At 37.9% G+C, this 24,400-nt stretch overlaps 1 protein-coding gene across 2 annotated transcripts in view; it reads right to left on the reverse strand.

Annotated features, from left to right (window-relative positions):
- Positions 1-852: 852 nt before the first annotated feature.
- The window catches only part of WDR70 (WD repeat domain 70), a 128,581-nt gene continuing 105,033 nt past the window's right edge, over positions 853-24,400 (reverse strand). For both annotated transcript variants that reach the window (XM_082074887.1, XM_082074886.1), the window contains exons 14-18: positions 17,577-17,677; positions 16,010-16,089; positions 10,595-10,711; positions 10,228-10,390; positions 853-2,759 (exon numbers count right to left, since the gene is read on the reverse strand). In XM_082074887.1, coding sequence (XP_081931013.1) covers positions 2,675-2,759; positions 10,228-10,390; positions 10,595-10,711; positions 16,010-16,089; positions 17,577-17,677 — 546 coding nt within the window. In that variant the 3' untranslated portion in view covers positions 853-2,674. The remainder of the gene's footprint in view (positions 2,760-10,227; positions 10,391-10,594; positions 10,712-16,009; positions 16,090-17,576; positions 17,678-24,400) is intronic.

Genomic DNA, 24,400 nt, shown 5'->3' on the forward strand with positions numbered 1-24,400 from the left:
GATCTTTCAAGGTCCCTTCCAATCCCTGACATTCTGTGATTCTGTGAAACAAAAGCCCTCCTAGACTCTGGCCACATTAACACTAAATACAGAGACATGGAAGACCAAGATTACTTGGCAATTACTAAAACCTAGATACTTTTTGCATTTTTAAAATAAAATTAGGTTAATAAAAATATTATAAATATAGTTTCCAATATTCCAGTTTGCCTATAGAGTTCCATCTTTCACACCAAATATTTAATCATGTTAAGATTTATCAAGACAATGTTACGATTTTTCGCTGTACAATTCAAAGGGCTGAGTCAGAGTTTGCTGTTCCAAGTATGGTCAAGCTGACTGTTCTGACCTCCTTCCCAACTGGATTAACTCTTACCTTTGAGCTGTTCAAGATTAAAAGCTGCTTTTAAAAATGCATTAGGCTTTCTCTTGTTGGTGAACATGCCATGAAAATCCAGTGTAAGGACTACAGCAAACCAACCAAGCCAAGAGTTAAAGTACAATTTAGGTTAGTTTTAAATGTTTTTAATACACATCTGCACAGGCACTGTTTTAAATTTTACACTGCTAAAACAGTCATTCAAGACAACTAATCACTGTAAGTAACAATGATGAACTCTTAAAGAAATTCTAACATAACTTTTGCAGGGTTCACTTATGAATGCATTCTTCTAAGAATCAGGAAACAAGATCTAGCTGATATGAATAACTAACACAAAAGGAGCAGCTTCCTTCAAGCTCAGAGCTCTGCCTTTCCCTGCAGCTCTGCTCCCTAAGCCATGCTGCCTCAGTGAACAATTAACAATAGAAATGATAAAGTGTTAATATTCAGACTAAAACCAAGGACATTAATCCTTTAACAAGATTTTATTCAAGATTTTATAGAGATTTATTTGAAAATACTTTGTTTGGTACTGCATTATTGGGATTAAAAAAAAAAAGAAAACAAAAAGTAGCTTTAAAAGAAACGATGCCATTTAATCTTTATTTGCTGAGAGGGACATTGCATAGTGAGGTCTTTTGCAGATCTTAACAACCACTACTGTTCATCTGGTGCCTCCTCTTCTCCTCCACTTACTGTCCACCTAGGTGTTAAGTTCTTCACTACAGCTGCAATTGTAAATTAAGCATTGATTTGCTATTCTACATAAGTACGTACTAAAAAATTTTTACAAGGGACAAAGACGAGTTGTGGTTTGTGTAGTGAGGTTTCACTCTTATCAAAAGACTATACTGAGTGAAAGCATTGGAAATATTTTGTCATGGGAATGTTTTGCCAATGCTCATTATACCCGTTTGAAGTGAGGCTTTCTTTTCCCTAAAGTATAAAAATGATAATTAAAAAAGAAAGATAAGCTTGGAAAGGAAAATCATAGAATGAAATAGCAATGCAGAACAATGCTTAAAAAATATATCTAAGCTCTGCTGACTATCAGGAACACACACTTGAGGTTAGGAAGGTGATTAAGTGCTTTCCTAAATATAGCCTTAATATATGCCTTCAGAATCTGTTCATAATTAAGCAAGCTTGATTGTTTATTACGTCGATTACTCTCTACTCTTACTGGAAATGCAGTGTGCTTGCTACGTTGTATATTATTATAATCACAATACTTAGCATATTATGTATTATAATAATCACAATATAAATGCCCAAAACTAACATAGTTCCTTTCTCCTTCTCTAAAGGACATTAGTTTTAAATCTGTCCTTCGCTTTATGACATTCAGAATTGCAATTTTGTGTTAAACAATTAAAACTTTCAATAATTAAAAAACCACTTTATAAAGGATAGCATCAGTCTTCAGAGAGTGTGAGGCAGGATATACATAATTCAGGCATACACCAAAGTCAATAGATAGAAAGGCCTGGTAATAAATACACAGCTCTGCTCTATCCTAACACTTACCAATACAAAGTAAGAGGGATAGGAAGCCTGAAAAAAATTCTGCATCAAGTAGGTAATAAATACATTATTTTTCTTAAAACAAAATATATAATTGTCCATTCCAGTTTCACATAGTTGCAAAATAAAAGCTGTATAAAACACTACTTTGAGATAATACACATACTTAAAACAGCATCATCCAAATAAAGATAGACACTAGAAAATATGTTTTCTAAAATTTACACAGAAGTGTGAATTAAAACGGAACTTGTGTGAACACACTAATGAACTAAACTGGATTATTCTCATCAATTAATCTAAGCGTAAACTTTGTTACACTTGTAACAAAGGAGGTAATTTGTTAGATCTTAACTAGAAAAAATTAAAAGGAGGCTGAGAAACAATTATTTTATTTATACGCTTGAAATGATTGAACACTGTCATGACACAGCATTTATAAAGCTAGCAGAAATTAAAAAAAAAAATATTTGGCAAAACAATGAATTCACTACATTTCTGTTTATAGAGATATTTTTCACTTAAATCACAAAACTAAAAAACTGACATAGAGAGGAGTTCTTTGCACAATAAAATTAATTCCTTATTACAAAATTCAGATGTGGGATTAAAATCCAGTGTAATACAACAATCCTTTTTTACAATGTAGCAAGTTTTATAAACTGAAGTAATTTCTGCTTTCAGAATTTTGATTCACTACCCAAAATTAAGAAATAAATGCTGCACTTTGTTTCAAATGCTCTAAAGCTATTCTTTAAACCAATTTTTTCAAATTTTACGTTTTTTCCACTCTGGCTTGTCTGTTTCATCATCTTCTGGTTCCACTTCGGCAAAAACTGTTTTTGGCTGTGTTCTAGAAAACATTAAAAATATGAAAATAATGATCAGTCTATAATTCTTTATCAGAAACTATATTAGACATGCACTAGACACAAATGACATCCTTTCCATACTTAAAAAAAGAGCATCCTTGACTTGCCGATTTTTCATTTTCAGCATAAACCTATGAGCTACCCTTCTAAGAACTGAAGAAACTTGCAGCTCTCAAGCAAGGAACAAGCATAACAAACACACATGTTCTGCAAGTATTATTTCCTTATCAGCACACAATCGTTATCTGTGTATTCCATGAATAAAACTAAAATACAAGAACAAATCAATTTAATACAATGCTAGAATGCTAGCCACAGATCTTCTTATTCCATGAATTTAAAAAAAGAAATCTCCATTTTGAAATAGCATAGTATACAGCAGCCAGCAAGTGAAAACAGAACAGCTAAGCCAGACTTCTGGCTTAGCCTATGCACAAAAACCACCAACTTCTCCTCCAGAGACTTTATCTAGCACTACTATAACATAAAAAAAACCCAAATGGTCTTCATATGAGAACACAGTGTATCCTACAGTCAAGCTTGACGGTATCTATTTCTTCACTGTTTACTTGTACTTTAAATAACACTTAAACTTTATAAAAATAATTATTGATTACTTTTTAAACGAACACAGTATCAAGCAGCATTTCAATAAACTGTTTGGACATTGAGTTCCCCTGTTTTACACTTTAATCACCGCACAGTCTCCTGTTCCAACCTAATTCTCAGCACAATAACTGCGGAGCAGGAACTTCTAGATTTCTGATGCTAGTTGTGCTCTACTTCTCATTACAACAGACATGACAAAGTATAAAATGCAGCCAAGGCAGTCATAATCTCATTTATATATTAACTAATGTTTTTACAGTGGTCTAAGGATGTGAAGCACTATTATTGTAACAATTGTTATTTGGCAGACTCTACCAAATGTATAAACCTTAACAAAATTGTGTCTGCCTTACTTAACACAATAGGCATAGCTTCATTTTGCCATTGACTTCAAAGAGTAATAGCAAGCCACCAGCCAGTACAGTCCAGGATTCCCCGTTTGTTAAATACGTGGCACAAAATAGATTTAAAGTCACCAAATCTAGTCAAAGACAACTTTCTGTCTATATAGGATCTTTCTATCAGCCTGCCTTCTCTCCCATTCTCCAGACTTGCCATGGAGGTAAGGAGCATACTAAGATGTCCCATAGATGGTCCTGCTGCAGGACTCCATTGAGACACGGTCCCTGGGTGCAGGTTTCATTACACCTAAGCAGACATTGTAGCCAGCTGAGGACCAAGACTACTGGAAGTTAGATGATACTCCATGGAAAGCAGAACTGAGATTAAAAAAAAAACCAAAACACAACCCTCCAATTGAAAAAATAATTAGAAAATAGTTACATAAACTCTATTTAACCAATCACTGAAGAAGGATTAAAAAAAAAAAAAATCAACATTAGATTCAAAACAGAAACCAGTGATGAACACTTTATTGCTCGAAATACTGGACTTTGTTAGCTGTTGAAGATATGGAACATATGGAACCTTCTTCTCTTTTTTCAAAACACAGTGATGGAAGTTTACTTAGCCCATTTTAACCTGCCTTTTATTAGAATAGACAAAAAGTATCTAAATGGCATTTGGATCCCATCAGGTCAGTATTGAGACACTTCTTAGTAAAGCACAACAAATTAACCATTAATCTATAATTTTTGAGTGCAAAACCTGCAACTGCCATAATTTTGGTTAGAAACTTCCAACCAAGAAGAATGACTTAATTTGTGAAGCAGCAGTAGAATCTACATATTTTCTAGGAGAGGAGTGGCACGGAGAAACTTCAGATAATGCAAGTATACTAGGGAGTCTAGTGAAGCCAGGTGTGGGATAGGGGAGGTTAAAAAAAAAGAAAAAAAAATCTGTATCATGATCTAGCAGTGACCAGCTAAAAGAAAAATACAGAGAGGAAATCAAGTCTGCTTGCTATCTAGTTTCTTAAAATAAGCATGAAATGGCTGTAGCCTCAGCTCAGCTGAAATGTAAACTGTTCCACCTCCACAAGCGGTAACTGGGGCACCTAGGGTGATTCATATGCCTGACCATTTTAAAGACATAAGCATAGAAAACACTGGTTTTGTTATAGCATTATCAGCAGTGATCATTTAATTTAAATAGAAATTGTTCTGCCTAGTAACTGCACTAGAGATTGGTAATGCAGCAGGAGTTTGCCACATTATTAATATTTAAATAAAAATTATCAAAACAGGTTTACTACTTCAAAATATTTTTATTTCTGAGGGCTAAATAATGCATGTGTAAAGATAAGCTCTTTTTCCACATCAACTTTCTCGCTTTTATTAATCCTTGAACTTGGAGTGTGCTTCAGTTTGTTATGGATTTGCTTGCCAGATCCTATGGGAAATTGCCATGGAGGGCAATGGAGCCCAGATGAGCTGGTTGATCTTTGAGGAAAACCCCCTCAAAATACATTCCATCCTATGTGCAGAAAGTGAAGTCTAGCAGAAGGCTAGTATGGATGCGCAGGTATCCCGTGACTGAGCTAAACCCCAAAAAGCAAGAACACAGACAGAGGAAGCAGGGACAAACTTGGCCAAGAGGAACAGAGGCATTGCATCAACATTTAGGAACTGAGTTAGGAAAGCCAAAGCTCAGGTGGAGTTGAAACTGGAAGGAAATGTGAAAGGCTTCTACAGCTAAGGGCTTCTACAGCTACACTGATAGTCAAAAGAATGCTACGGAAGATGTGCTCAATGGGGCATGTAACCCACTAACACGGGGTATGGAAAAGGTCAAGATACTCAGCTTTTTTGGGCTACATTTTCCTTGAGAAGGTCTGCCCTCAGCTCTCTGAGGACCCCATACTACCAGCAGAGTCTTTGGGAGGGAGTGAGGCATGACCAACAGAAGAGGAAGAAAGAGACAGGGAGTATACAGCACACTGGAGATACAAAAATCTATGAGATGAGATGGGACGGATCCAATGGTACTGAGGGATCCGGCCAACGTCATTGCAAGGGCATTCTACCATCTTTGAGGGTTCATGGTGATTGGAGGAGGTTCTCGATGACTAGAAAAGACAAACATCATCATCTTTATAATGGACACAAGGAGGATTTGGGGAACTACGGGATGGTCTACCTAACCTAAGTCCCTGGGAAGGCTATGGAACAAATCCCCATGGAAGGCATTTCAAGGCACATGAAGGACAAGATGGTGATAGGAACAGCCAGCATGGGTTTAGCAAGGGCTTACTATTTCTGCCAACCAGACTCCTGGAACTGGTTGCCCACAGAGGTGTTGTGGAATCTTCATCCTTGAAGATATTCAAACTCACCTGGGCAAGTCCCTGAACAACCTGAATCTAATTGGATCTGAGCAATGTGATCTAAGTGAATATGTTTTAAGCAGGAAGATGGACTAGATGACCTCCAGAAGTCCCTTTCTATCTAAATTATTCTACGATCCTGTGTTTCCACATGACTGTCAGCTGAAACCAGTGTCTCATATACTGACAAATGCATTCCTATTGTGGGTTACACTAACAGGCTGCAAACAAAAATGGGAAAACAAACTAACATGATTTATTCATAGTGCACGCTTCTCCTTATTTCAGTGGTTTTCAACATGTTCAGATATGTAGACTCCTAAAAAATTTCCAGGAGTCATGCAGACTGTTTTAGAGTCACAATAATCCCTCCGGTTATGTGTTGTTTTTCTTAGTTACCTTACAGAGATCCAATAAAAGTACCTCATTGACATCTGAGGTTCAGAGACTAGCAGCCACAAAAACACTGCTACAGCTAAACCAGCTGGGGATCACAATCGCATATCATAGCATGTGACTCAGGCTGCAGTAACTTTTGAAATTTGTGTTTATATTGCACTGGAAAAAAATAAAAAAAAGACTTAAGCATGCTTGGAAACTAGAGTAATGTCAGAAAGGCTACTTTCAGACAGAAATGTTTTAAGCATCAGGCCCCTTTGTATTCCTTACCTCATCAGCTAGCCTGACTCTTCTCTGAATCTCAGGGGCTTCCCTCTCAAAATTACCCATTTCCAAAAAAGATTTAGCTTAAATATACCAACATGTGCCAATAAAACCACTGTTATGAAACATTCTGTTCAGTCCTGCTTCTTCAGGTACAGGTACTTGAGCCAGTAAATGACTGACACTTCATACAGCACAGCTACAGGCTGCTGCTTCAAGTCATTCCCTTTTGCCTGTGATAGCAGCAGTGACAAAGACAGCAAAATAGGGGTAACATCACTGAACTGGAAGATATTTTCTAAGATATTTTCAGGTATATCATGTTGGGGAGGGAAATTTCACCCTCACCTTCCCTACGGTACAGAAAAAGCTACATCTGGGCCTGAGCAGGCCCTCAGCTACAGTGTAGTAATTTCTGCTAGTCCTTCACAGAGACATCTGAAGTCATTATAGTATCTCTGTACAGCTGTGTTAAAACAAACAGCTCACAAAGAATGTAATTTTCAAACATTTACAACTGATGCCTCAAGTTCCTTTCCTGTAGTTCTTTACTTGAAATCTTCAATCTGTCCTTCCTTTCACTCCACTGGAATGGCTCTTGCCAAGGTCTCTAACAAACTTTTTCCTGAAAAATCTCAAGATCTTTTATTTATCCTCATCCTTTACGACTCTTCTGCTGTGTTGCTAACATATTTTTTGACACTTTATTCACATTGGGCTTCTGTGACATGTCACCTCCTGATTCAACATGTACTTCTTATCATCCCCAGTATCCTTTTCAGCAACATCTGTTTTTTCATGCATCCTTTTACCACTCATGCACTTCACCTTCCTTTTCTGGCTCAAATTTTAGAAGAAACAGAACAGCCAGGCTAATGACAACAAGGTTGAAAAAAAATTTAAGTGATAAAGAATGCAAATGACTATTTGTCTTCAAGAATAAACTAGGCACCTTTAACTCCAACACAAAGGAAATATTTTTACATGCAATGTATAAACTAAGACCAAAAGTCATGTTGCAGGTATTTTTCATAAGAATTATTGAAGTGAAAATACAATTTAAAAAGCATAAAATCAGTTGTCTGATTTAGAATGACCTAATCGGTATGAATCAGGACCAGCTGAACTCTAATCCAGTCATCACAATCAGAGTTATCAAAACATTCATCAACCAGAAAAAGTGTTCCTTCGCATTCTCAGTCTAAAATTATTTAATAACCATCACTGAAGAAAGTTAAGTAACTATAGTCTCCTTAGACACCATCTTAAGAAGGAAAATGAAAATCTTTAAGTGAATAACCATCCGTTAGATAACACAAAAACAAAAGTCTTGTTAAACAAGAGATATATCAAATTGATAGTTTTATGATAAATTTACATGAAAATTAACTATAAGAAAAGTGAAAAACAGATAGTTGAGAAATAAGTAGAAAAAAGAATTAATACTGTTTAAAAAAGTAAAATATATGTGATGTATGTTTTTTTAGGTCTCAAGACAGTATGTAATTCTAAGTTTGTATCAGAATATCACCCTTCTTAACTCTATAGTATACCTTATGCTATAGCTAAAGCAGCCCATTTCCCTAGGTTTGTATACTGCCTGTATTAAGAATGCCTGATTTTAACAGGGCCACCGGGGACACTCTTCCAAATCCAGTATTATGTGATAATATCAATATCAATTACTTTTAATTTGCATACTTTATTAAATATGCATCCACAAGAACAGCTGTAAGATGCATTATACACAGGGTAAACATACATGCCCTGTAACATCAGATACAGGATAAAATTAGCACAGCTTTCTGTATTATCTGTGTGTGCAAACAACAGCTAACAAAACCTATGACTGCCACTAGTCTGCAGTTGTTAATATAGACCTCCGTTTCTGAAAATTAAGAACATAACACAATTATAAAGAAAGTTTTTGCATTTCAGTGTCTCAGTCAATAAAACCAACAACAATTATATTATTATAATCATTATTATTATTAAAAATGCTCTTTGCATAGAGTACATATCAAAGTCAAGCTTTGGAAGCAAGGATAATGGCAGTTTCAGTGGCATGAGATTTATCAGCTGACAAAACCATCAAGGCAGCATGCTGTTGGCTGCAGCCCAGTTCCCCCACATACATATCACCGTCTGGTGTGTAAGTTAATAGCAGTCTGGACTTGCATCCTCCCCGCTTCTCAGCCAGCTCTCTTCTTCCCCTGCAGCTACATCTTTAACAAGGAACTGTAATGAGATCTGCCCACCTGACACAGTAAGCCTTCTGTAATACAGCTATGTTTTAAAACTTTCATGTCTACTACATTGCAGGTGTCAAGGATGAAACGTAATATATAATCAATGAAGTTACTGAGCCAAAAATATACTGAGGTATCTATCTACCTAATGGACTGAGTGATTGTATTTACTTTGGAGAACAGATAGCTGCATATCTGAAATAAAACCAGCTGCCTACACATTCAAAGTAAATTTCATCTCTAGCAAAGATGAACTCTCAAACAATTAAAAATCAATATTTAGCATATTAATTACAACACCTGTTACAGAATCAGGCTTTCAAACATTCCCTTTGCTAGCAAGGGTGACACTGTGTAATGCATTGATTTGATGTACAAAATCAAATGCCATACTTATTAATTAGCAGTATGCCATGTATATATTTAGTATTTATTTTAGTATTATTGTGAGGGTATTTATTTAATGGTATTTAATTGTATTTATTATAAGAAAAAAATGTTTGGTAGAAAGCATTCTAGAAACATATTACATGACACCACACTTACACATTCTATTTAAAATAAGTAAGTTACCATCTGCAGGATTACCGAGATTTTACTACCATAATCTTGATGAGGCTCCTTATTTAACAACAACTGAACATTTATTTCTTTATGTGGACTTTGTAGATTTTATTGTTAAAATTTTTAATACCAACAACAAGTTAATTCAGGCAGGTACTCAGGTCCTTATGTAGGAAAATTTCAAATAAAAATGTATGACTTTCAAGAAATTATCCAAAATATGCTGTCATAACATCAAGTAAATATTTTGAAGGTTTAACCTAAGAATCAGTCAGAATGAGAGGGCATACTGTTAAATTTATAATCTCAGTCTGTCAGTGGGACAGTAGCTTATTAAAAAGTAGTGTAATTTCAGACACTGGTTTGTAGAAGATTATAAATTCTCATCAGCTCAGAAAGCTTTAAAATAATTTACTAGCTTTGACAGGTACATTTTTAAAATGCAAATGTCAAATTTCAACAATTTAACCTCCTAGAAACTCTTAATCTTCATAAAAGAGTATGGCATATTCTTGGTTTACATATTCATGGCAGCAGTCGAGAGAAAGCAAAGTATACCATTGAAAACGTGTCTTCTATTTTTACCAAACTCCCACTGGCCTTGAGAAATATTACTTGTATTTTAAATTATTTCCTTACTTAGCATACGCCGGAGCAACCCAGTATGGATTCTCCTCCGCTTCCTTTGCATGACGTAAAATCGCCTCTCGAGGGTTGCTGTCATCTGTCTTATCCAGTGCAATATTCTTGACTATATATGATGATAAGGTACCTCCATGAGTTCCAACACGCCCACCACGACCTGTAGCAAAAAAAAAAAAAAGGTATTGTGATTATTAATTTATTCCAGGTAACCACTCCAATCAAAGATCAGTGTTTTACAGTGCCCATACATATGTAGTAGTCACCACCCAAAAAGTTCGAATGCAAATCTGAATGAGTATAGAACTCAAGCATGACGGTTCCTTTGGCATACAACAGCCTCAAATTATTATGCCTGGGTTACCTGGTCCTGCTACTGGAGGTTCAGGTTTGTGAGACTTCATGGGGTCCAGCCTGTCCTTCTCCAGCTGTTTCCTGGTGCTTCGCTGTCGTGGTTCACGGAACATCGGAAGCGCATGGGCTGAAAGGTCACAGTTTGGAGAAGAAATGTTAGAAATTCCATTTTAAATTCCATTTTAATTACAAAGACTGGAATGCTTCCTTGCAATGGAAAAGGTAGCAGAAACAGCCTCCCAGTTATTCTGTATCCAGTCAGTGGTCTACTGGGGTGTATTTTAGAGGGCTTCTTTCTGCTCAATTTTTCAAAGATGAAAGCTGCCAGATTTCCAGGGTTCCTTCAGGCAGAAGCCTTTCATCTCAAATACTGTTTGCACAGTTTATGCATATTTAATTTACTCCTCTGTCATTCAGCTCTCAGCATTAGCATTGTGACAAACCAGTTGCTCTCTTCTGAACTTTTCATGTTTCTACAGCTCTCTAATACTCTAAAAGCACAACAAAACCCTAGATGCATTTTTGGATCTGAAACATAGACAGGCAGAATCCCCTTACTGATCCAAAACCATAATGTTTCTGCATACAAAGTCACAACCGTATTATTTTTTAAATTATTAGATTAATCAAGGTTGGAAGAATACCCATAACTTAGATAATCTGGCCAAATCATCAAGATTTAAAAACCTCTGTTTCCTCATAAACCTGCTACAGTATCTTCAATCACTGTAACAGTTTTGGTCTGCTCAGTCAAGAGACACATTTGTTTTCAACAGAGAAACACCATGTTAAGGGACATTGTTTTCTGGTGGTGAGGTTTAGCTCTCACATTCAAGTGTACTGATTGCTGCAGTTTCCCAAAATGTGGGAAATTGTGTTGGGGTCAAAAAGACGCAACAAAGATAAAAAACAACCAGACAAATCTTCAATTTATGGGCACCTGCTCTATATTGAATAAAAAAAAAATAGAAGGCAGAATCCAGGGACCTATCAGTTTGATTTTTCAGCTTGTTTCTGGAAACCTGCTCAATTTATTAGGCTGACTGAAGTCACAGCCAGGTGACACGGCAGTATATCTTCGGAAATAAATGTTTAGGTTTTATTTTTGCAGATTTCATCAAGTATGAAAGGCAACGAGAAATGCCTGGGACAATTGCTGGCAAGGAGTAAGCTTGATCGGTCTGCATAGAGCATCTGAGGTGACTATTACACAGATCTAAGCTTTCGTCATTTGTGGAGTCAAGGTTGCCTAAGGGAACTCAAAACTTTGTATTCCCGTGTTTTAGATGTAACATCTAATCCTTCAAAACAACATTCCTGCATTTTAAATATCCATTACAGGCAATTCTAAGATCAAAGAGCAGCCAGAAGTCTGAAGGAAAAAAAAAAAAAAAAAAAAAACGAAGGAGAAAAAAAAGAGGAGAAGGAAAAAGGGCTTGGTTCACTTCACAAAAGGACTTCTCAGACCTTCAGTTCTTTCCAGTTCTATCTGTAAGTTTCAAAGACAGACATCTAAGCTCTGAAAAGTTCCTGAAGTTTGCAGCAAATTTTAAAATTTGCAAGGCAAATCCTTACAACACTTTTCTGCATTGCTTTATATGCAAGTATCTTAACCATGATAAACAGGCAGATAAAATATTTTGCAGGTAGCTGGGAGAAGTCTCCCAGTGACTAGGCTTGTTCTTATGGGGGACTTCAACCTACCAGATGTCTTCTGGAAATACAGCACAGAGAAAACAGTCTAGGAGGCTCCTGCATCCCATGGAAGCGAAGCTTCCTAACACAGCTGGTTAGTGAGCCTAATAGGGAAGGAGCCCCACTGGATCTGTTGTTTGTAAATAGAGAAGGACTTACAGGCAACATGTCAGTTGGCGGTCACCTTGGGTATAGTGATAATGAAATTACCGAGTTTTCTATTCTTGGAGAAGTTAGAAGGGTGGTCGGCAGAACTGCTGCTTTGGACTTCCGAAGGACAGACTTTGATCTGTTTAGAAGGCTGGTTGGCAGAGTCTTGTGGGAGACGGTACTGAAGGACAAAGGAGTCAAAGAGTGGTCTCTCTTCAAGAAGGTAATCTTAGAGGCACAAGGAGCAGGCTGTCCCTGTGTGCTGGAAGGGGAGCTGGCCGGCCTGGAAGAAGGCCAGCCTGTCTGAATACAGACCTGCGGCTGGAATTTAGGAATAAAAAGAGAATCCATAACCTTTGGAAGGAGTGGCAGGCTACTCAAGAGGAATACAAGAATTCTGTGAAAATTAGAAGGGCGAAAGCCCAACTAGAGCTGAGCCTGGCCACTGCTGTGAAAGGCAACAAGAAATGTTTCTATAAATACATTAGCAATAAGAGGAGAGATAAGGAGAATCTCCATCCCCTGATGGATGTGGGGGGAAACATAGTGACAGAAGATGAGGGAAAGTCTGAGGTACTAAATGCCTTTTTTGCCTCAGTCAGAACAGTTGTGCTACAGGTATCTAATCCCCGAGTGAGAAGATGGGAATGGGGAGGAGAATAAAGCAACAAAAATCCAAAGGGGAATTGTCAGTGACCTGCTACACCACTTGGACACCCACAGGTCTGTGGAGTCAGATGGGATACACCCAAGGGCACTGAGGAAGCTTGCAGAGGTGATCATTAAGCCACTTTCCATTATCTACCATCAATCTTGGCTAACTGGGGACATCCCAGTTGACTGGAAGTTGGCTAACGTGATATCCATCTACAGGAAGGGCTGGAAGGAGGATCCGGGCAACTACAGACCTGTCAGTCTGACCTTGGTGCCGGGGAAGGTCATGGAGCAGATCATTTGAGTGACATCAGACAGCACATACAAGAAAACCATGCAATCAGGCCCAGTCAGCATGGGTTTATGAAAGGCAGCTCCTGTTTGACCAACCCGATCTCCTCCTGTGACAAGGTGACCCACCTAGTAGATGAGGGAAAGGCTGTGGATGTTGTGTACTTAGACTTCAGTAAAGCCTTTGACACTGTTTCCCACTGCTGGAGAAGCTGGCAGCTCATGGCCTGGATGGCCGTGCTCTTCGCTGGATAGCCTGGTCCAAAGAGTTGTGGTGAATGAAGTCAAAACCAGTTAGATGCCAGTCACGAGTGGTGTTCCGCAGGGCTCAGTATTGTGGCCAGTTCCGTTTAATATCTTTATCCATGATCTGGATGAGGGGATGAAGTCCACCCTCAGTAAGTTTGCAGACGACACAAAATTGGGTAGAAGTGTTGATCTGCTGGAGGGTAGGAAGGGTCTACAGAGGGATCTGAACTGGCTGGATCGTTTGGTTGAGGCCAATTGTATGAGGTTCAATAAAGCCAAGAGACGGGTCCTGCACTTGGGTCACAACAACCCCAGGCAGAGCTACAGGCTTGGGGAAGAGTGGCTGGAAAGCTGCCTGGTGGAAAAGAATCTGGGGGTGTTGTCCGACAGAGGGCTGAACATGAGCCAGCAGTGTGCCCAGGTAGCCAAAAATGGCCAACAACATCCTGGCTTGTGTCAGGAATAGCGTGACCAGCAGGACTAGTGAAATGATTGTGCCACTGTACTTGGCGCTGGTGAGGCTGCACCTTGAATACTGTGCTCAGTTTTGGGCCCCTCATCATAAGAAGAACATTAAAGTACTAGAGAGAGTGCAGAGGAAGGTGAGGCTGGTGAGGGGCCTGCAGCACAACTCTGATGAGGAGCAGCTGAGGGAACTGGAGCTGTTCAGCCTGAAGAAAATGGGGCTGAGGGGAGACCTTATCACTGTCTACAACTACCTGAAAGGAGGTTGTAGCATGGAGGATATTGGTCTCTTCTCCCAAGTAGCAAGTGACAGGACAAGAGGAAATGGCCTCAAGTTGCACCAGGGGAGGTTCAAATTGGATATTAAGAAAAAATTCTTCACGGAAAGGGTTGTCAGGCATTGGAACAGGCTGCCCAGGAAAATGGTGGAGTCGCCATCCCTGGAGGTGTTTAAAAGGTGTTTAGATGAGGTTCTTAGGGACACAGTTTTGTGCTAGAGTTAGGTTATGGTTGGACGTGATGACCCTGAGGGTCTCTTCCAACCAAAATGATTCTATGATTCTATGATCCTTATTTTGTTTCAAAATCATGTGGAAGAAACAGTTGAACAGCTAAAACTCAGCCATAAAATCCTGAAACTTTGCATAACTGGGACCTAAATCTTTGAATGGCATTTATAAATGCCTTTGAATACACAAGTCCCATTGGATTTCAAGCAGAAAGTTTTTTAAAAATCACAAATGCTCTTTACAGTATAAACATGAATGACAATGCACACCAAGTATTTAGATAATAGACCACATGCTGATATAGTCAAGGCTGTAATAAAGATGGATTGAGAAGAACACTCAAATGAGATAAATAACCTTGACCTTTGCCAGCTGCTATCCCACCCATTGCTACCCAAAAACTGGAGCTGGACATCTGCATCAGTGACATAAGTAGGAGACAAGTGTGGCTGGAAAGTACCTAAGATGAGAATCCAGAACAAAAGTGCCTTGATATGGGCCTAGTTACCAAGACTGCACAGACTTTCTTGTTCTAATTTTTTTTTTTCTTATACTGCCAAAAAACGACTTTGTTCTACAGAAATACCTTTAGCTATTTCTAAGACCAGGACTACTGGAAAACAGAGTTGAGTCCAAACTCCATGGAACTGGAAGAGGATGAAGGAAGCAGGGTAGCACAACTGTGTGACTGTTCCCATTTTTAAAGAAATACTACATGGGGCAATGCTAATGGAGAGGGCCAAAATCTTTCAGTCTATCCCCTCATCCTCTTGTAAAATTTATCCTTGGGAAAAGGCAGATCACTGAACATTTTATAGTAAAAGTGATAATTTCTTATGCACCAATGAGCCTTAATATGAACATAAGTTCTTACACAAGTATAACCCTCAGGCTAGACAGATATTTAAGCTATTTAAAACCCTATATAACTCTGGGCAAGTTCTAAATTTTGAAAAATCACTTGGAATGTGTTCAAGAACTATCTCTACTATCTCTGATTTTGCCACTGTTACTGTTCATGTTCCCAAGTGGCAAAACACTTCCTAAATCCACCTACACTCACCAATTTAGTTTTGGAAAACTGAAGATTTAGGCGAGCTCCAAAATTTTGGAGGGTTATTTTTGTTTTGTTTTGGTTTTGAGGCAGTAGTCCTTCCAGGCTTTCAGGTGCATCAATCTAGAAACCAAGCATTATCAACAACTTTACAGAGCATACAGAATATATACCTTTCTGGATGTACAAGGCTACAAGAAGTTCATATAAAGCACTAACATCTTATATCAACGATTGATACTTATGAAAGACTGCAACTTTCTGGATGGGAAAATATAAAGGTAAATGATCTGCAAATAATTTTAAACCTGTGAAAGAGCTAAGGATGCTGCTATAAAAATAAGTTTAAATTCCTTACGTGTTATAATGTAATCCTGTGTAAGAGTCTCTGCTTGTCTCTCTTTTCGTTTGGTTTTGACCACACATAATTTTGCTCCCCTAGGAGGAAACATACAGCAGTTCAGTTAGTCTGTTTATATGTAACAGAAACCATTTTTTTCAAGACAGAGTACCAACAAAATTATATAGCACTTTAAATATTCATCAATGTGCGTATCTTCACCTGTCCATGCACATGTGAAGGAGCGTAGAGAGATCAGTGTTTCTGTTATAGAACAGTTTATATGACATGCAGAAATAAGCATGGAAGATTCATTTCACACTTCATTTGTCCACAGTACTTGCAGCGTGCACATGGAAGGTGCTCCTTTCCAGCCACGGGCAATGACTCGCTCCTAGTACTCTTCCCAAGCAGCAGAGGAAGCAGTTATCTAACCAGAGGTGTCTGTAACACCAAGGCACGAAAGGCTGCATAAGCCTGGCTGCAGCAAGACTGGTTTAAACTGGTGGTACTTTCCTGTTTATGCTAAGTACCATGAAACAAACTGGGAACAAAACTGAGCTAGGGCTCTTGTGGTCTGTGCCTAGGAGGCTCAGGCTGCCTGCTGGAGCAGGGTCCAAACAATGATGACCAACTGTCTCGTTCACCAAATTGACAAAGACCAGAAAAATAAAACTTATTTATGATAATCTTGTAAACCAGAGTTTATCTTCACATCCAAGTGTCCAGGTTACAGTCAGAACACAGATGCTGTGAACTGTAACACAGTATGTTTTTGGATGCCAGTGACACTAAGATGAGCGTATATAGGGGAAGAACATCTTATTTGTACCACTCAGTACAGAAGAAGTGTACATTTCACCTCTGCTGACAGGAAGGAAGCATGTCCCAGTTCTCCAGTCAGTCCAGACGGTAAAAGCAAATTAATTGCAAAAGAAGTATTTATAGACTAGTTCAAGTCCTCTTCTTTTCATTCCAGGCTGACAAGTCACCTTTTGATGAATCACAACCACCTTTCCATCAGATGTATAGGCAAAACGCACACGTCACAGGTGGGGGTGGGGGAGAAGACTAGCAGAAAGATGGGAATGTGCTTCTTTGATTTGCCCCCTATCAATTTGGATCTTCCAGTATTACTTCACAGACACTGAAGTTTAAGTTAAAGCTTCCAAACAAGATTTTTACTTCAGAGGAAAAAAAAAAAAAAAAAAAAGAAAGACTAAATACAATAAACATCCTTTCAATAACACCACATCAGCAACCTCCAATAGGTCAGATGAAAGGCTGGTTATTCTTACTGCAGACTGCATGCAACTGAAAAATGAAAGTATTTGTAAATTCAGATAGAACAGCTAGCATACTGCACCATGAAAACCCCAGAGGAAAACACGCAGCTTTTCAAAAATAAATTGGGGGTTTGGTTGGTTGTTTTTTTGCTTTCTACTGTTACTAAATAAGTAAAACTCTGCAAAACAAATGTTACTAAACCAGTTTTTCTCATTTCTTAGTATAAACATAGAGTCACAGAAACTGGCTGAATTTGAGAAAAAAATAATGTTATTAATCAGTAATCATGATTACGTACCTCTGGCTTTTGACAGGATCATAGTACACTTTGGCCAAACCATTTCCTGTACCAACCATAATCTGGTTCAGCTTGGGATGCCAAAGGCAACGCACAACACTCTGAAATAAAGCAACATATCGATAGTTAGTTGTTCATTCATCTAGATCTTAGAATTAATAATCATATTGACATATAGTGGATCAAAGTCACACTGTAGCAGGAATAAGCCTAAGCACATGAATGAATTTGTGAATATGTGAATGAATACCAGTTCCAGTCCAGAGCAGAATAGAATGTAAAAGCAGTGACAACACATGGATGTAGGCAGAAAAGGAAACACAAATCGGTGGCAATGTGACAACCAGCGGTTTCCACAGGCTGCCTGCTCCAGGGTGTTTGTGGACCTAATGTAAATGTAAAGCTAAGGCAGGATTTGAGGGAGAACAATGAAGTGCTTCAGACATAGCAACACAGGCCTTCATGACTTCTGCATTTTTATTTTTAATTATTAATTCTTCCACCCTGTTCTTTATCTTCTCTTCTTCTCACACAGTGACGACCTTTCACTAGCTGACTGCAGAAACAGAAGAGTAGCTGATTTTCACTCTTGGTTCTTCCTCCCCCACAACACCCAGAAGAACTTGCTATTTGAAGCCAATGTCTCACAGTTTTGTCACCCTTCTGGTCAGCAGAGAAACTAATTTTTAGACATTACGAGTATTGTTCTTTTACAGACAAAATGTGGTTCTCCATGTGACTTTGGATTTCCACGTGATTACTGTGTTCAGTCTGATTCAGCAGGTCAGTACAGAAACTCTGTAAGACACAAGCTGCTGACTTCAGAGAGGCAAAGAAGTGGGCACAATCTGCCACAAAGGACAACACAACACAAAACCTGTACCTGCATCTGACTTACCGAGAGGAAAAAAACTATGTCTTTTTGAGAGACTGTAATCCTTTAAAGAGTTTCAGAGAGACTTAAGACGGGTCTGAACAGTATTTGTGTTACCTGTGTAATAAATGTATCCAGAGCTGGCAGGATGCATCATCCTGTTAGTATTTAACTGAACAATGCTCATTTTTCTAGCCCATTTTCCCTCCAAGCTTACTACTTCACCTTTATCAAAAATCAGGAATAGGCTCTTCTCAAAGTGAATTAATAATTTAAAACATTCAACCAGTATTATACATCTATCTTTAAATTATCTATGTATATACTTCTTTTTTTACATAATACAGCACATGAAATTCACAAAATGGGAACCATTAATGTATTAACAAGAGCAATACAGCAAAGCTAAAATAATTAGGGGTGTAATACAGCTCTGTAACTTTGGAAGTGAGAACCACCTAATCTGGAAGAGAATGGTACGTATCAACTGTAGTGACTTCTGAATCACTTCCCATTTCACGTTCCATGCTATTTTTGGTTTGGTCCAGATCCCGTTTTTTTGAATGTTAGGAGGCACACAGCATAAAAAATATTGAAAAATTTCTGAAGCCCATTCAGCCAGCATGAATCAGAACTTCATTTCACTACACCATGATGGATGACTCTCTTCTGAGCTGTTTTTCTGCTTTGTGTTCTTGTTTAAGAAGGAAAATTGAGTGAGATGAGTTTACATGAATCAACTGACCATTCCTTAAAAGGTTGCTCTGTAAAACATTCTCATTCTACACAGATATAGATAGAGCACTACACCTTCCCATTTGCTTATAGGTACAAATAAAACTGGCTTGCTTAATATGAGACAACTAAAGCACAACAATCTTTTTACAGGTAACTCCGAACTATAATGTAGAATTCTGATAATACATTAGATGCATGATCCCTGCCACAAGCAACAAAAATGACCAACACAGGGTTGTATTAAGTTGTGTGAGTTAAATAAGAGATTCTTAGATACCGTTATGTAATGCTCAAAATGCTACGGTAACTCTAAAACACACAAAGCTATAACAAGTATTTGAAGGTCAAAGGTGGGTGGCCTTTTCTTTTATTAATATTTATTGCATGTGTTTAGCCAGCCTTTTAAAACTTTGTAGTTAATGCGGTTCTCCACTTTCTACTGTCAAGTAAATGTATTTTATAGCATGGTACTGGCTACCAGCCAACAAAAACAGCCTGAGACAGTGTGGCTCAGCCCTGACGGGGATTGCTAAATTTCTAACTTGTAAAACATGGACAGCACACTTAAAACCACCATGGCACATGCTCCAGAGCGGGCAAAAGACACTGCCATTAAATGCAGCCCTATAAATCTTCTGAAACCATGGAACATCCACAGAATATAATTTGTTAAAAACTCAACAAATACAAGCTCTGAACATAAAAGTAATTTTATTAATCCACTGGCATATAAACCTACTTTATAACAAATAATAAACACTACTTATGCAGATTTTTGGATTATTTTAGAAATGAGCAATGCTTTAAAAAGACCAAAACACTGAATTCCTTACCTAATTCCTAATAATTTTTCCGAATCATATCATCCTAAAGAAGTAAAAATTCTAAACAGCTATACAACAAAGAGATCATTGTAGACTAGGTCTTAACATTGGGAGTGAGGGGGAAAAGGGAATATTTTAAATATAAAAATAATTAATTCTTAAAGAGCAATGAATCTAACTTTTGTACCATTTACACTTAGAATAACGCAGGTAACCATTTTTTATCATTGGAAATGCTAACCACCAAATTCCAGCTCAAAGAAGGTCCTACCTGCCAGCTCTCCAGAAAAGTGTGTTAATAGCAGGAAAAAAAAGTGTTTTCCTGGCTTGCCCTACCTATGCACATAGGTAGATATCCATCTACTAATACTGAATTACAGAACTGTTGTGGTTGGAAGAGAGCTCTGAAGATGATCTAATTCAACGCCCCCTGCTCCAAGCATGGTCAACTACTACAGGTAGCTCAGGTCACTGTCCAGTTTGATTTTGAATATTTCCAAGGGTGAAGATTCTACAGCTACTCTGGGTAACCTGTTTCATTGTATGACCAATCCCACCATAAATAATATTTTAAAAATAAGCAAAAAAAACAAACAAAAAAAGCCTAAACACCCCTCCCCCTCAAACCAACCAATAACAACAAAAAAACCCCCACCAAAAATAAAAACCAAAACCCAATAAAACAAACAAACAAACAAACAAACAAACAAATCGCAAACCATTTTCTTACATCTAAGTGGAATTTTTTTTGTAATTCGTTTTGTGCCTGTTGCCTCTTCTCCTGCCACTGGCTACCACTGAGCTTTGCTTCATCTGCTTCACCCTCCTGCCCCCTTCAATATTTATATGTAAGATTGCCCATGAGTTTCCTCTTCGCCACGCTGAGCCACCCTATCTCTCTCAGCCCTCCCTTCTGTGCCAGGTACTCCAAGCCTTTAATCACCTCTGTAGACCTTTACTGGACTCACCCTAGTATGTTCATCTCTCTCTTGTACTGGGAGCTTAGAACTGGACCCAGCACTACAGATGTGTCTCACCCGGACTGTGCAGAGAGGAATCATGTCCTCCCTAGACCTGCTGGCAATGCTCTTTGGCCTGATGCACTTTGGACTTCATGCTGCCAATTTCATAGAATCATAGAACGGTTAGGGTTGGAAGGGATTTCAGTTGCTTTGAGATGGAAAGGGGATTTGCCATTCCACAATCACATTTAAAGAATAACTTGTTTCATTTAAAGTTGTGCCTTGCAATGGAACCCAACACAAACAAGATAGTACTTCAGTTTTAACTGCCTGAGAAACAGGAGCTCAGGCTGGAGGCAATAACCTTGAGCAGTTAAGAGCAAACTGCAAGCTCTCACCCTACTTACCAAGGTAGTTTCATTCTTTGTAAGAGAAGTAGAAGAGCAGGGAATTAAATTGCCTAACATTGCTTTATGGAAACCTAGCACAAAAGACTTGACTAACTGCAGATACTGCTTGTAAGGAAATCCTATGGATGGCAGCTTCAAGAGTCAGAAAATAGGAACACCAGATCACAAACTTCAGTTAACTAATTGTAGATTAAAAAAATTCAACACAGAAACACAGAAACATTTAACTTGTTTCTTATAATATTTAAAGCTGAAACAAATAAAGTAAATTCTGAAATTAAAAAAAAATCCACGTAATATCTCAGCTTTGCAAACAGATAATAATGTCTATTATAACAAGAATGATAAAATGCAGAATGCAGCATCACATAAACATCTTCAACATTTGAAAAAATAATATCTGTAATGGCTGATTGTTTTGGATAGTATATCTTTGGAGCATGAAGACTTGGAAGCCTATCATAAAAATCCTGAAAACAATTTTATCCATAGAACTGATGTGGCCAGTTTTGTGACCCACAGATCTGAACATACAGCACTTACAAAAGACAACTCCTCGCCATGATTTAAAAGCTGTTTGGTACTTTTGTTGTTGCAAAAGCATTAAGTTCTTCAAATGAAATAAAACTGAAAAAAGCCTTTGGCAATGTTTATTGCATATGCAAGCACAGTAGCCTGCATTGGGAAACACTGGGAAAAGATTGTGAAAATATTTTTGTGAAGTCAAGCAGCAAAAATATTAAAAATGTTAACAGAAGGAGAAACACTCCACATTTACCTTCCTCACTGTCACTGTGGAAGAGATTAGAACAGATTCATTATGTGTCATTGACACTAGGCCTTCGTTATTTTCAGGTAACATATTGTCTTGTAATACTGACTTAAACAGAAAGTCAATTAAAAAAATATCTGCACTATTTGAAAGACTTTTTTTTTTTCAATCTGGATGAAAAGATTTATCTTCTTAAACAACTGTGTAATCAAATAAGAACATAGTGGTGATTGTTTTTAAAACTACCTATACCTTTTTCTAAAGTTGCTATACTATTGTTTTAAATAAAAAATTTGAATTACCGATAGGTATTTTTTGCTTTACTTTTAAACTAAGCACTATATTCACTTCAGACTCGCAGTTCTTTTAAAATAAACTCCAGTTTTAGAAAAATTTACCTATAATAACTTAAAAGTTTAACAATAATATGTGGTAATCTTAAACCATAAAACTCATAAATACGTAGAAAGGTGGCAGGCAAAAGTGATGATATCACTATTCCCTCGTGTGCTCTTCCACCTGCATTTCTTCTGAGACATGTGCAGTCCCAGCTCACGTGCAGTTCTGGGGTGGTTCATAAATAGTCTCACCCCTAACAGCCTGTTCTCACCCGAGTGTTTCTCTTGGTATCATATATGCAGATCTGTTGCTGCAGGTAAACACTAAACTTCACCAAATATTTTTTCTGTTAGGTTTTTCTCCATCTGGGTTAGCTCTCTAGGCAACTACACGCATGGCTTTCCTGCTGCTAAGGACATAGCAGTGCTTTGACAGAATTTAACAGCAATGCCTCTCAGTCAGAAACTGAAGCCTGAAACATAATTTTGCGTAACACAGAATGGGACATCTATTCTGACCTAGAAATATGTTTAACAGGCAAAGTGAAGAATAACTGAAGCAGATTTCTCAGCAAGCAAAAGCTAATTATCTGAACTGAAACTGTCCAGAGCACTTGAGTAACACCCCGACAGGAGTAAACAATGCAGAGAGGGCATTTTACAAGGTCAGCAAGAAAAGATTAAAATGATTTGTGGCACAGGAATGGAAAATTTACCCCTACGATGAAACCATGAAGCTGGTAAGGTCATAAAACTACAGCCTGATGTCAAGGATTGAAAGAATTCTCCTGGATCTTTGCTTATAAAGAAGGTTCAAGACTACAGCAGCGAAGACAAAATTCAGTTCCCTGGCCAGTGCTTCAGGGAAAAACACTCAGTTTTACTGCACAGATAGAATAGATCCAGGATGGGAAGAGCAGTCTCAGGGGGGTCAGTACAGGGTGGAGGCAGGAACGCGAGGACAGGTTAATAAATTCTAGTAAGAGGGACTATGAAGGGTTAGAGATTTTCCACATTGGGAATAGGGACTGGCAGACATTATGAGGGGTGTGAGAAGCTCTGGAGGGGATGCAGTACAGAAAACATAGATAAAGCATATCAAGAAAAAAACCTGAACAAATAAAGCAAGCATTCCTAGTTCTTCCCTATTATAGAGTATGTATACGCTTCTCATAAACATTAATTCTTATACCTAAAATATTTTTCTACCACATTCCAGAACCTGAGCAGTCACTCCATCTCACTACTATCTTTTGAACCTACCAAAATGTAACTTTGCCCATTATGTAGCAAATTAAAGAGAGTATATATAAAGAGTATCTCTTGAAAGCATTACTCACCTTTATCCTTTCTCACTCTGCTGCAAGAAAGCTAGGGAAAATTGAGGTTTCCCTCCATTGCTGTCTTCTTGTATTCCTATACTAACATTTTACATGTCTGTGAGCTGAACTGTACAAAACCACGATTTCTTACTTTTTTCATTTCAGCTGAAATTTTGACTGACATCCAACAACATGTAACTACAGTTATACGTATATAAAACCCAAGTTAATAGCCAATCTTGCTAGCAAAATTTATTAAACAGACACTCATGTGTGTATGTGTACACTGATCTAAGGGAATAAGGGCCCTAATTTGCTGCAAGATTGGTGTGATATCAAATTTCACCATTTTCCAAAAAATTCCAAGTACTTTCGTATTTTTGACATAAATAGGAATCACCATACACTTCTGCAGCACTTAGGTCAAGGGGGCTATATTGTTTCCTTGCTACTGCAAAATGAAAACTAAATTAGAGGGGCCATAATTTACAATGATGTTTTAATTTCTTTCCCCTCCTTCAGGAGGTCTTACTGCTTCTCAATTAGGTATTGTTTTCTTTGGAAACAACCCCTTCTCCCTAAAG

The sequence above is a fragment of the Streptopelia decaocto genome, assembly GCF_964273445.1.
Source record: "Streptopelia decaocto genome assembly, chromosome: Z".
Taxonomy (NCBI): Eukaryota; Metazoa; Chordata; class Aves; order Columbiformes; family Columbidae; genus Streptopelia; species Streptopelia decaocto.